The sequence below is a fragment of the Benincasa hispida genome, chromosome 12 (assembly GCF_027475165.1).
Source record: "Benincasa hispida cultivar pf3 chromosome 12, pf3_genome.v1.1, whole genome shotgun sequence".
Taxonomy (NCBI): domain Eukaryota; kingdom Viridiplantae; phylum Streptophyta; class Magnoliopsida; order Cucurbitales; family Cucurbitaceae; genus Benincasa; species Benincasa hispida.
In genome coordinates, this window is record NC_143489.1 from 23,210,938 (window position 1) to 23,223,677 (window position 12,740).

Genomic DNA, 12,740 nt, shown 5'->3' on the forward strand with positions numbered 1-12,740 from the left:
TAAAATTCAATTTATCTATCCATTAATCAAATGAAATTGTCAAATAAGCAAATAAGGTAACTTACCTCTCAATCATATCAATACTTAATGGTCCAGTCAACATTATATTAGTTTAAAGTTAACTTAGGAAACATTTAGAATGGTTTTACAAATTTGAGGACTAAAGTGTATTTTCTGAAATATCTATGAATAGGCATCATCTCCAAACCCAAACGGCCTATTTTCTTTTTTTGTCCTTTTTTCTTGGACTTTTCCCTAATGGGCCAGTGATTATATGTTGTGGGCTTGGGCCTCATAGACGGAAAAGCCCAAATATTGGTTCTGCCTTCTGGGTAACTGGCCAGGTCAGCTTCACTCAGACCACTTCGTCCTCGTCCTTTATCGAGCTATTGTTCACCACGAGCTGAGCTCAACTCTCTTCAATGGCGACTTTCCTTCTTCTCTCTCCTCCATCTTTCACCTGTAACAGGTTTTTTCTTTTCCTGATTTTCATCGCAACATTTTGCATCTTTCATGCCTTCTTTTACTTTTTTCTTAGCGGCGTTGTTCTGTTACATTTCAGAATTCGTGTTCCGGGATTGTCTTTGTTTACTGGTTTATTTTTTTGTTTGATTATGTGAACTATGACCTCTGAATTGCGTTCGTGCAGTTATCAATTATGTATTTTGCTTCTATTAGTTGATTTGTCGAAATTGGAATGCTGTTGATTTCATATCCATTTTCTTTACATACTTTTGGTGTCTTTTCGAGGTCAGCAAGTTAGAGTACTTCATTTTGACTCTGTATTGTTGAAGCGTGTAACGTTGGGGAATCTTGTGGCCTCGTTGCTTTTAAGGTTTTACCAAATGTTTCCTTGTTCTTCAATCTCCGTGCATTAATTACATGAAAGAATACTCCGGTTTTAAGCAGCTAATTTGCAGCAAAATAGTAAAATCATGTGTCTGCTTGCATTGAGGAAAGGAGGGTGAAAAACCGAATCAGTACAACCAATTAGAATTTTGAATGTGAGCTACTGTTTATTTAAAAATTTGATGCTCTATGTGGTGACTGGTGCAACATAACAATACTTGGGAGTTAGGATTACAGAGTAGCTACTGTCTCTTCTGCTTGTTACATTTGTTTCTAAATCAGTATATGTATTCACTACTGTAAAATAAAGATGCTCTATGCAGTTTTAGGAGATCAATTGTTCTAATATATTTTTCTCGAACATCTTAGGATGAGCGAAATCTGTCTTTCCGTGCAGTCATTGCAGCTGCAAAAGGGCATCACATGCTCTTCAGTTTGCCTCCAGAAACAGAAATGTGATATTAAGCTTTATGCTGTACCTGTTAGAGCCTTTTCTTGTTGCTTTGCATCAACACCTTCTGCCTCTAGTAGAGCTGATTCAGGGCGTCAGAGGAAACATATTCCTTCTGCCTTCACTGCTCCAAATGGATATCAAAGGTTGGGACCAAATTTAGTAAATTCATGCTGTAAAGAGTTGTCTATGACATCCATATAAAATATGGAATGAAGGTTGTTTATTTTTTAGTAGGCCTGATCACATGCACTACTGTACTGACAGGAACAGAATGACTGAATTTGAAGTTCAGTTGGAAGAATTATTCAATGAAGTCAGAATGATGACAATGAGCGGGAGGAAGAATGATGCTGTAGAGCTACTTCAAGCTAATTATGAAGCTGTAAAAGAACAGATGGAATCAGGTGCTATTGGCATTGAACAAGCTGCTGTTCTTGACATCGTGGCTTTGGGGTATATAACTGTTGGAGACTTGAAGTTTGTTGCTTCTGTATTGGATATAGTAACTTCTTTTTCCCTTATCATCTGTACAATGATTGATTTGAAGCTTCAGTTTTCCTCAATTTTGTGCAACAATTATACTTCCATGACTTGGGGATTTTATTTTTCTGTTTAGGTTATTATCTAGCCATAGCTACTCTCGGGGGACCTTAATGTGCTAAAATATTAATTCAATAACCTACAAACTGGCATTAGTTAATTGGGGTTGTATTGCTCATGTTGGGTGACCTTATGATAGCTGGTATGTAGACCAGGTCAGGGACCATGGACATATAGGACTCGGAAGTTTTAGGACTCAGAAGTTCTTTTTCCTTTTGACGACATTTTAATTTTGTTTAAATAATATGAGCATGTCTGGGCCTTATTCTTGCTCAAAGACAAGTGGAGACGGTCATCTAGCAATGTAGTCTCATTTTTTTAGGCGTTGGAGTAATAAGTAAGTAGCTTTTAAGGTTTGCATCAGTCTTACGCTCCAAAAGTATCCCATGCTTATACAGCCAAAGTTTCAGTTGGTCAATCTTCTAGACTCACTTCGATTTGAGTGAAATTCGTTTCCTTCTTCTGATGGATTTTCCTTTATGCAGTTGAACAAGGTTGTTGACAGTCTGAAGGACAGTGAACCCTTTCTGGATTCAGTGCTTCTGCATATGGGGAGCATGTACTCAACTTTAAAGAAGTTTGAGAAATCAATATCTGCGTACAAGAGGTCTATTGATATCATAGAGAAGAAAAATGGTATGCGGGCTTTTGGGGACATGTATTTAATTATCCACCTAATGCTTTAATGATTTTGCTGAAGTTCTACTGTTACTGTTTTTTTCTAAATAAGAAATGGGCACAAACGCACATATCTTCCGGTAAGAAATTGAGTTTTCATTAAAAAAAAGAAAGACTACAAGGATATACAAAAAACTACTCCAAAAAACCAAGAGTCCGACACTAGCTACAAAAAGGACTCTAATCTAAAAGAACAAGGCTAAGACCATAGTTATAAATAGGTGCAATGATCAACCCACAAAGAACCATCAAACCTCGCTACCTCCCAAACCTCCCCTAATTTCCAAACCTCTCTAAAAGTCCGATTGGTTTTCTCAAGCCAAATACCCCAAAACAGCAAAGAAGCAAGCATGTCACGACACTGTGCCCCTATCCCTAAAGGGAGGATTTAGAAGCATGCCCTCCAACAAAGACTGCCCATCTGCATTGTGTGCCCACTAACACCAGACGAACTCACCCAACAACCCCAAACGAAATTGCCAGACAACCTAGGGCCTGAGATAGAGAGAAAACCCCCACCCAAAAGCTACAAAAGCAAAACCTTCTGATTGTTAATAATCTATCATCACCTTAAATAAGGTTCTCTCTGTAATTACACCATAAAGAATCAAAATCTAATAAGCTATTTTGTTTAGTTGAAAATGGAAATCGACAGCTATAATTGGGCATTGAGACTTTAATGGACTTTATTTCGTTTTCGTTTGTTTTTCTATTCCTCTTTAAACCTTCTTGCAATGAATCCCTTGCAGGAGAAGACAGTAGCTTTCTTATCACTCCAATTTTAGGGATGGCTAAAGTTTTTGGTACCATTGGAAGAACTGGAAAGGCAGTAGAGTTTTACCATCGTGCAATTTCACTTCTGGAATCAAGCAGAGGTTTTGAGAACGAGGATTTGGTTATACCTTTGTCTGGTCTGGGCAATCTTATGCTCAAAGAAGGAAAAGGCAAGGATGCAGAAACTTGTTTTGCTAGGTATTCTCTCTCTCTCTCTCTTTGTTTCTATCTCCTTGCTTTGTATTCACTTACTTTCATGGCCCTATTTAGGATTGTGAATATATATAAAAAGTTATATGGTGAGAAAGATGGAAAAGTCGGAATGGCTATGTATTCTCTGGCTAATGCAAAATGTGCAAGAGGTAACTTCGGTCACTTGTGTCATCTTTCACACACTAGCTAAAAATTTCATTTGCAAAATATTGTTCCACTGGTTTATAGGGGAAGCAGATGAAGCTGTTACCTTATATAGAAGAGCTTTGCAGATTATCAAGGATTCAAATGATATGGCTTTAGATGCCAGTGTAATGGAGAAGATGAGGATTGATTTGGCAGAACTATTGCATGTTGTAGGAAGGTAATGTCATACTTATATTGGGATTTTTTATTTTTTATTTTATTTTATTTTATTCTTTTTAACTCTGTTCATGTTTGAAGCTTGTCACTATTCTGGAATATATTGAAAAATAAAAAATAGAAGAACTATAAAAATTCCCAAGTAACTAAGTGCACTTGACCCTCCCTAAACCCTAGACCCGCTAAACAATTGCCTACCTTCCTCTCATCCTGCTCCCTCTATATCAATTCTTGGGGTAATAATTAACATGCTCTTATTATTCCAATAATATTCCTAACCTCATAAGGGCATTCCTAGGTCTTTTCTTTTACCATCATCGTTCATGGTTTCCTGGAATTTGGTTTAATACAGAGGGAATGAAGGCAGAGAACTTCTAGAAGAATGTTTATTGATCAATGAAAGGTTGAAAGGAAAAGAGCATCCCAGCTCAGTGAAGCACCTTGTAAACCTTGCAGCTTCTTATTCACGGTCAAAGAATTATGCAGAGGCTGAGCGTTTGTTGCGAATTGGATTGGACATTATGATAAAGGCAGTGGGACCTGATGATCAATCAATTACAGTCCCAATGTTGAATCTTGCCGTCACTCTCTACAATCTAAAACGAGACGATGATGCCGAGCAACTTGCGCTGGAAGTCTTGCGAATACGGGAAAATGCTTTTGGAAAAGATTCTCTTCCGGTTGGTGAGAACTAAGAATTGCTTCTATTTCTACATGATTGATAATGGCATTTAGATCACTTGTTATGTCATCTTCACGTGAGCTCCACTTTCTGCTGAACTGCGCACGCAGGTGAGGCTCTAGACTGTTTGGTTTCCATTCAGAGCAGGCTAGGGAAGGATGAAAATGAGCTACTGAAGTTGCTGGAGAGAATTCTAATAATTCAGGAGAGAGAGTTCGGGCATGATGGTAAAGAGGTCATTGACACCCTCAAGAAAATAGTGTTCTACATGGAAAAACTAGGAATGAAAGATGAGAAATTTCTACTTCAAAAACGACTGTCCATGCTGCGGATGAAATTCAAGAACCAGATGCAATACTAAAGGTATTTGTCATCCATCTTTCTTAATCTTGTGATTTATATTTTCCTTTCTTTGAGTTCTGGATTAATTGTTTAGATAGATGTATATAATATTCCTAAACTTTAAAGAGTCTAAATACACATCTCCATCTTTGAATTATGATTCTATGTGATCTTTTAATGTTAACTGAATGATTGCGTGACGTGTCTTGCAAAGTTTAATGTGCCCGCAAGTGATGGAAGGAAAGACCAAAACTAGAAAAAATAAATTGATAAAGATATTTGGTACCTTGCATAAAATGACAATGGAATGGAATGTTATACATGTCACTTTACTTTGTCAATTGTTATTAATTAGTAATATTGTACTAAATTAATAAGCATTTGTTTCATAGACATAACTTATTGAGAAAATATTTTTGGTGTTGAAGTTTGGGCTTAATAGCCTTTTGATCACTGCCGTCAATTTTGTATCAAAAGATTTCTTGGCAATGTTTTATTTTTTTTAAAAACTCTCTTTAATTTCTAAAAGAATATATTTTTCTCTTTTTTCTCCTTCCTCTTTCCATCCTTCCTCCCATCATGCTGCCCATCTTTCCTTCATCTTTTTTCTTTTTCTCATCATCTTTTCTTCTCTTTCTCATCCTCTCTCCCTCTCACATTTACCAAAAAAGAAATGTAATCACCCAACTTTTTATGACTTCTAACTGGGGTCATTACTACATGCATGACATTTTCAACGTAAAACCCCAACTGATACTTTGTCATTGCAAGGTTTGTCTTATCAGGAAAATGTGTTGTGGAAGATTGTTCATAAAAGTATTTGTTTAGCTTAATGGACTAGTAGCTTTATTATTGCTTGCTTATTCATTGACTTGACATAAAATAGTTGTGTTGGTTGGTAGGCTATGACCACGCAAAATAAGTTTAACTAGAAGAGGTAGGCCTGCTAGAGGCTAGCCAGCGCTAGGGTCACTGGAACAACCAGTCTAGAGCCAAGCAGGTGGCCGGGCTAGGGACCCACCAGTGGTCCAACCAACATTGACTCATTGCAGTATCCAGACTAAATTTGCCTCTTTGACACAGCAGGCAAGGGCAACATTCACTGCCGTCCTGATGGAGAGATGCAAACGTTGTTCCAGGCAAGGGCAATCACCAACCGAAAATGGCCTATTTGAACCAAAGTCAACAAAACATGTGAGAGTAAAGTGAAACACTTACGAGATTTCAATTACAACCCAAACTTTTGATGGGTCATTAGCAGATCTCATAAAGGCAGAGACTTGGCTGTTGTTCATAGACAGAAACAATTTTTGGTCATATGAAATGTCTCGAGCGTCAGAAACTGCAAGTGTGTTGTTATTGTGTGATGGATGATGCCAAGATATGGTGGGAATCCGTCGAGAGGTCGATCGAACCGAACGTCGGGTGACTCGGTCACAGTTTAAGGAAGCCTTCTATTAGCAGCGGTAGTAACATGTAACAATTGCAAAAAAAGAAATAAATCAATTATACTTGGAGCCTGGAATATTATCGGTTGATTGGTCGTTAGTCAACTATTAGTCTAAGGACCTTTTAGGACTATTTCAAAAGTTACTGATCAAATTTTATAATTTTTTAAATTTAGAGACTAGATAAAAACGTTAAATTTTGACTCAAAAATTTTACACTAGGAAGTTATTTGTCACTTAAAAAAAAAAAAAAAGAAAGAAAGAAAGAAAGAAAGAAAAATATGAAAACTTCAAAGAGTGTTGAAGAATATACCTTATTTGGTTGTTCAAGAATCTTAGCCCGACATAACAGTCCATATTCAATGCTTACCAGACATTGCTATTCTCATATAAACATATGATTTTGTCACATCAATTATATACTTTAATCTTTTACTTTCAAATATTCTATTTCTCATATTAAGAAAAAATAATCTTCGTTACCAAATTCTTATTTCTTTCATTTTTTTAAGGAAGTGGTTTAAAACATGAATTAAAAGTTACAAAGTTTCTGCCAAACATACACGAAAGTGAATCGATAAAAATCGTAATATGAAATTCATTGATGAATTAAAAAGAAAAACAGAACATTTCAAAGAGCAAAATCAGCAAAAGTTTTAATATCTTGAGTGATTCATAGTTTAGTGAATAATTTCTTACAACTCTCAATTCTATACCTAATATATTACTAAGATTTGTTAACAAAGAGTTGAACATCAATGGGCAAGTTAGGATTTTTCATGTGTTAAGTAGCATTTGAGAAGCACATAAATGTCTACGCTATTTCAATAAACAAAAAGTTAATGGTACGATACATTGACTTGTTGACAAATTTTAACCCTTTTTGTATTGAAGAACTTAATTGAAAGCGTTTAGGGGCTATTTGTTTTTTGAGAATGTCGAAATCTTAGATGCCCGAAATTATAGATATTAGGAATTATAAATGTCCGGCATCTTTAGATTACCGTTGTTGATTTTGTAGAAATTTTTTTGCAGATACCTGAAAATATTTTGATAACTGTATTTGTTTTGTAGGATTACTACTAGGGAATGTATTAAATTTACATAAGGTTCCAAGAATACCTTTACAACTATTTATTAATTTATAATTAATTTGATATAATTTGAACCTATTATAACATATTTGTTTTTATCAATTTGAATTTTTTTTAAAATTAATACAATTTATATTGTTTTATATTTTATTTTTCTCAACAAAACAATATATCACAATTTAAGACTTTTTATAAAATAAATATTCATTTTAAATTTAAATTTAAATATATTGCTAAAAAATAATAAGAATTATGATAAAACTAAAAATATATGATATATTTGGTTGAAAGTTTTTATTTTAATTCTATAAATTTTTAAAATATTTGATAAGTGGATGAATTTTTAGATTTTTCCCTATTTCGTTTTCTAAATCTGAAAAAGTTTCTATTAATCTTTTAACTTTTAATTTTGTGACTAATAGACCCTTAAAATTTCAATTTTGTATATGATAGATCTTTGAAATATTAATTTTTTTTAAAAAAAATTCGCATACCGACTAGACATTAAATTGAAAGTCCAAGATCCTTGTAGACATAAAATTCAATATTATATATAATATATAAGTTAATTTTAGAAAAATTGAATATGCTGAGACTAATCTTAAAAAATTTAATATGCCAAGAACCTATTCGACATTTTAATTTTTCAAAATATTCTAGACACAAAATTAAAAATTTAAGTACTCATTGGATACTTTTTAAAGTATAGAAACTTTGTATTTTGACCAAATTTTTAATGTCTGATTTTCTTTTAAGCAATTTAATGAGTGAATTCAAAACTTTAAAAATATAACTAAGGGTGCATCTTCATTGAATTTTCAAGTGTTTAATTTGAGAAGAAAAAGTCATTTTGATACCATATCTGACATTTCCTCGGGATTTGAACACATGATTTTTCTAGACCATTTATTCAAACCATCTTAAAACATCAATTAACCCAAAAGCTTAGACGAATAGATAAAAGGCAAATTTAATATAATATCAAACCATAAAAATACTCTCTTCTTTCCCAAGCAATTCAAACACAACCTAAATTAGATAACCTATATTTTAAATGTAATTTCTTGATTAAGTTTTTACCAATAATTTATAACTAAGTGGAGGTAGGCTTACTTCCTCATTTGTTGTTTATTTTGAAACGTATACTTCAGAGATTTGGAATATAATAAAGCTTGACAACGCTGTAATGGTACGTTATGGTATGGTAGTTGTTCTAAATTCTAATGTGATCCCTACGATTCCAACAATAAACCCATTTTCCTCTCTGCTTCCTTTCGGTCTCCGCCCATTTCTCCCTCTCAAATCCTCTCTTCTTTTCCACGGTAATCTTCTCCCTGCTATGTCCTTTCTGTTCTTTACTTTGCGTGTAAAGTTTCGATTAAGAATCTTTTGATCGCGATTACTTTTGTTTTTCGTTTCTTGCGAAGTGTATTTACTTGTTCAGTTCATCTTCTGGGTAGGCTTTCGATTTTTAGGGTTGAATTTGAAACTGGGTGCTGCTCGGCATCCGGGAAGACGTCTGAATTCTCTGTTCTTATTTGGGTTGTTGTTTAGGATCAGAGCGAATTATATAGAATTCCCTTCGTGTTGTTTTGCTAATCGTATTGGAATTGGATACCCATTTTCAGAATTATCTATTTGTTGATTGAAATCCTTTTGCTCTGATTAATCATTGAAGCTATATCCAATTCTTGTACATATGCAGTTAAAGCTAAGCGAATCAGTTTTTCTAGTCTTAGCCCCTTTCGAGTTTCATAAAGTGATAGGTTTGGTTCCTTAAACAAAGCAGGAATGAAGTAAAATTGTATCTATTACACTATGGACATGAAAAAAATGTTGTGCAAAGGATGTAGTCTTAAATTCTTGGAATGGGGTAAGAAGAATCAGTTGAGAATCATTTAGAGTTTTGCCCATCTTTTTGAGCAAGTGCTATGTAGTTTCTGGATGGGGATATTTCATTATACTTGAGCTAGAAAGCTTAGTTTTGTCCATCTGAATCAAACTTCGGTATTGCAATTCCCAAACTAATCTATGGTTATTGCTTTTACTTCCTGTCTTTTAGCTGCGTTATCTGTAGCATTCATTTTGCAGACTGCTGTTGTATTGAATTTAATGTCTAACTACTGGTTGTCTCATCTTACAAAACCAGTTCTGGATGTTAGAGGAGGGATGGCTGCAGCAGAAGCAAAGCCTCCACGAAAGCATTCTGAAAACAACTTCCCTGCCAAAGACGATGACTACAGAGATTCAAAACTATTGTCAACTCCATCGTTTTCCTCAAATTCAGAACGCAGTGCTGCATCTGATCACAGAGCACATGGGTTTAATTATCCAACCAAAGCTGCTCATATCCCAAAATCTTATCAAACAGTTGACTGTGAGTTGAAGTCAGATAAGCCACCTGATTTTCAGCACCATAAGGGTTTTGCAGTAGGATGGGCAAAAACTGTGCAGGCTGGACTGGATAATTCAAGTGTCCGGATTGCAAGTAAAACAACTGTATCTAGTGAGGAACATCAAAACATAGAAGAACTTGAACATCGAGTTTGCAAGGGTTATCCCACTGAGAGTAACAATGAATCTGTAAACATGACTAAGAAAACAGACTGCATGGATGAGTTCCACTACATTGAGGATCATTTTACAGACTTGCACAATTTTGACAGTCCGATCTCAAAGCAAGGAGAGAAAGTCTCTTTTGATCTGGAGTCGCATTGGACAAGAATTGAGAAAACTAAGCCATGGTGGCGTTCTGCTAGTAAAGATGAGTTGGCTTCCTTGGTTGCCCGGAAGTCTCTTGAAAACTTGGAAAATTGTGACCTTCCTCAACCACGAACCAAACACCAAAGCAAGGATGAATCTACCTGTCCTGAGTGTTTTGGTCAAGATTGCTTTCTCACTTCACCGTTTACTGAGATGCAATTCTCCAGTTTGGATGGATATAACAGGGGAATGCACCCTTCAGGTGGCATGGATGAGAGACAGTTCGTTGTTGGTAGTGTAGGTCACTTGCTGCGTCATCAAGATCATTTCAGGTATTGTTCGAGTACAAATTCTGCATTTTTTTGGGCTTTGTTATCTTTTTCAGTTCATCTAAGAAGTTCCTTTGATCGAGTGATCTTTTAGTATGTTTACCTGAACCATAAACTGTCCATTTAATCGCATGATTTTAAGAATAATTAATCAATCTGTTTTACCATTTTGAGAAGGAAAGCTTTCTACCACCCATTTAGCTTTCTATTTCTTTGAAAATGAAATCTAAGATATTGGAAGTTTTAGATGGAATGAACCAGTGGTCGGATAACGTGGTAGTGATTATTATTCGGATTAGACTCGTGTTAAAGAAAGAACAGTGAAGATCATGTGTCAGACAGATGCAATTTTGTGTTGGGACGATAAGGCATCCTGTACTCTAAGCCAAGAGAGACCAAAAACAATTTAGATTACAAAAAGCTATATAGAACATAGAAGAAAATCAAAACCTTGGAATATTCTGTCTGCGAGTATTCTAAATAATTTATGCAACATGCTCCCTGCTATTAGTTCACTTTGTATGTTTCTCCTTGCGTTATCTCCATTATCTTATCTCTCTTTATGAATGTGGTTGCTCTCCGTTCTTATATTTCTCATTCTCTTGGGATTTTTTTTTAATTTAAAAAAGGCTTGAGGATAGAGATTATAGGTTTCTTGTTGCTTAAACTGTCAAAGCTGTAAAATCAATCACTGGCCGCATATCCATTTCTTCTCGATATTTCCACTGCTTTCATGTCGTCTTTATTTGTCAGATTATCAAGCCATAAAAAGATAACTATCTGTAATAACAGCGTTAGCAGAACTGGTAATGAAGAATACGACTCAAGTAGTATTGCAAATCTGAATTCTAGCAAAGCACAATTGTTGGAAGCGCTATGCCATTCACAGACTCGAGCAAGGGAGGCTGAGAAAGCCGCACAAGAAGCAGATACAGAGAAGAAACACATTGTCTCACTCTTTCTCAGACAAGCCACCCAACTTTTTGCTTATAAGCAGTGGTTCCAGTTGCTGCAGTTACAGAACCTTTGCCTTCAACTTAGGAACAAAGATCACTTCTCAGACGTCTTGCCTTGGGTCCCTTGTAAAGACAGGCAGTTCAATCAACCTAGAAACAGAAGGAAGAAAAGGGATCGAGACCATCATAAATTTACAATGTACGACATTGCTTTCGCTGTGGGATTGGGTCTTGCTGGTGCCACTTTGCTCATCGGATGGACAACGGGTTGGTTGGTTCCCATGTTTTGAGTTTCTTGACATCTCGAACTAGCAGGTTCGTTCTCTGGTTCACTTTGGATTCCCTGGTCAAGGCAAGGATACTATCATCTTCCACATCACAAAATCGAACTTTTGTAAATATGTAGAGCCTTTGTATATGTTTTATACTTGACCAACTCTTGGTCAAACTGTAAATAGTATACAAAACTACATAGTAAATATATGGCCGACTTCATGTCAAAATGGTGTTTATCACAGGTTTTGTATTTGAGTTATTGTCTTCTTCAAATTCTCGTGTCTGGGAAGTTGAACATTTCCCATCTTGCTCAATGGAGAGAATTTGAGCAGTTTGTGATTGAAAGGCAGTAACATACTTTCTTATTTCAGCTGTCTAGTCTACTTTCAAACTGCTTTGCTTTTCTCCACTTGGTATCCACTAAGTGAAAGACATCTTTCCTACTTTTCTTCACTTTATATATATATATATATAAGACATTTGCTTAATAAACTCAGCTTCCTTATCTTGTTTACTTGTGATGATCAACAACATTCTAAGTTGTCTTAGTTATATTTCACTATCTGTTAGTGCCTCCAACATATAGGTGAGGATGGAAATCTCATATTAATGCTATTAGATAACATGATGGTTCATTTCATTTCAAAACTAATCGATAATAAAAGGAACGGTCCATTTATTTTGTAAATATTGTGAAGTTTCTTGAAGTTTTTAATATAGAATCCTTAACGACGCTTTAAAACTCAAAGTTGTAAGATATCATCCACAAATATGAAAATAGAATTCCAATCATGAACTTAAAATTTTGTATCCATCCAAGAGTGATTGGAAGTTCTACTGAAGTTCTAGTTTTGTAAATGAAGCCTGCATTAGATTAGTTATGAAGCATGAGTTGCACTTGAGTTCATTTAATGCAAGTTGAGTTAAATTAAATTTATTTAATGAAACTAGAGTTGAACTTAAGGTCATTAAATAGTTT

The 12,740-nt window shown here is 35.0% G+C and overlaps 2 protein-coding genes across 18 annotated transcripts; both read left to right on the top strand.

Annotated features, from left to right (window-relative positions):
* Positions 1–339: 339 nt before the first annotated feature.
* Positions 340–6,480, top strand: LOC120068339 (Tetratricopeptide repeat (TPR)-like superfamily protein). 12 transcript variants are annotated; one of them, XR_016525181.1, is made up of 10 exons: positions 340–469; positions 1,219–1,446; positions 1,568–1,805; positions 2,389–2,539; positions 3,331–3,553; positions 3,626–3,717; positions 3,797–3,932; positions 4,284–4,611; positions 4,724–4,976; positions 5,858–6,480. XR_016525181.1 is itself a non-coding variant. In XM_039020071.2 (10 exons), the coding sequence occupies exons 1-9, from the start codon at positions 423–425 to the stop codon at positions 4,972–4,974; spliced, it is 1,698 nt and encodes a 565-aa protein (XP_038875999.1). In that variant the 5' UTR covers positions 340–422; the 3' UTR covers positions 4,975–4,976; positions 5,858–6,480. The 12 variants fall into 12 exon arrangements, 7 of the variants coding, with proteins under 7 accessions (XP_038875999.1, XP_038876002.1, XP_038876001.1 ...); XR_016525183.1 differs by having other exon boundaries at positions 6,039–6,480; XR_016525182.1 differs by having other exon boundaries at positions 6,042–6,480.
* Positions 6,481–8,621: 2,141 nt separating this feature from the next.
* On the top strand, positions 8,622–12,253 carry LOC120068032 (uncharacterized). Of its 6 annotated transcripts, none has more exons than XM_039019701.2 (3): positions 8,622–8,819; positions 9,647–10,532; positions 11,322–12,253. In XM_039019701.2, the coding sequence occupies exons 1-3, from the start codon at positions 8,684–8,686 to the stop codon at positions 11,773–11,775; spliced, it is 1,476 nt and encodes a 491-aa protein (XP_038875629.1). In that variant the 5' UTR covers positions 8,622–8,683; the 3' UTR covers positions 11,776–12,253. The 6 variants fall into 6 exon arrangements, with proteins under 6 accessions (XP_038875629.1, XP_038875628.1, XP_090164096.1 ...); XM_039019700.2 differs by having other exon boundaries at positions 8,623–8,819; positions 11,283–12,253; XM_090307970.1 differs by lacking the exon at positions 8,622–8,819 and adding an exon at positions 8,828–8,953.
* The last annotated feature ends 487 nt before the right edge of the window (positions 12,254–12,740 follow it).

Excerpts from the sequence above, each read along its gene's own strand:
- LOC120068032 (XM_039019700.2), top strand. The coding sequence starts at position 8,684 with ATGGTACGTTATGGTATGGTAGTTGTTCTAAATTCTAATGTGATCCCT. Across the intron at positions 8,820-9,646 it reads ATCCTCTCTTCTTTTCCACG|TTCTGGATGTTAGAGGAGGG; the intron begins GTAATCTTCTCC and ends TTACAAAACCAG. Across the intron at positions 10,533-11,282 it reads CGTCATCAAGATCATTTCAG|ATTATCAAGCCATAAAAAGA; the intron begins GTATTGTTCGAG and ends TTTATTTGTCAG.
- LOC120068339 (XM_039020071.2), top strand. The coding sequence starts at position 423 with ATGGCGACTTTCCTTCTTCTCTCTCCTCCATCTTTCACCTGTAACAG. Across the intron at positions 470-1,218 it reads CCATCTTTCACCTGTAACAG|GATGAGCGAAATCTGTCTTT; the intron begins GTTTTTTCTTTT and ends CGAACATCTTAG. Across the intron at positions 4,616-4,723 it reads AAAAGATTCTCTTCCGGTTG|GTGAGGCTCTAGACTGTTTG; the intron begins GTGAGAACTAAG and ends CTGCGCACGCAG.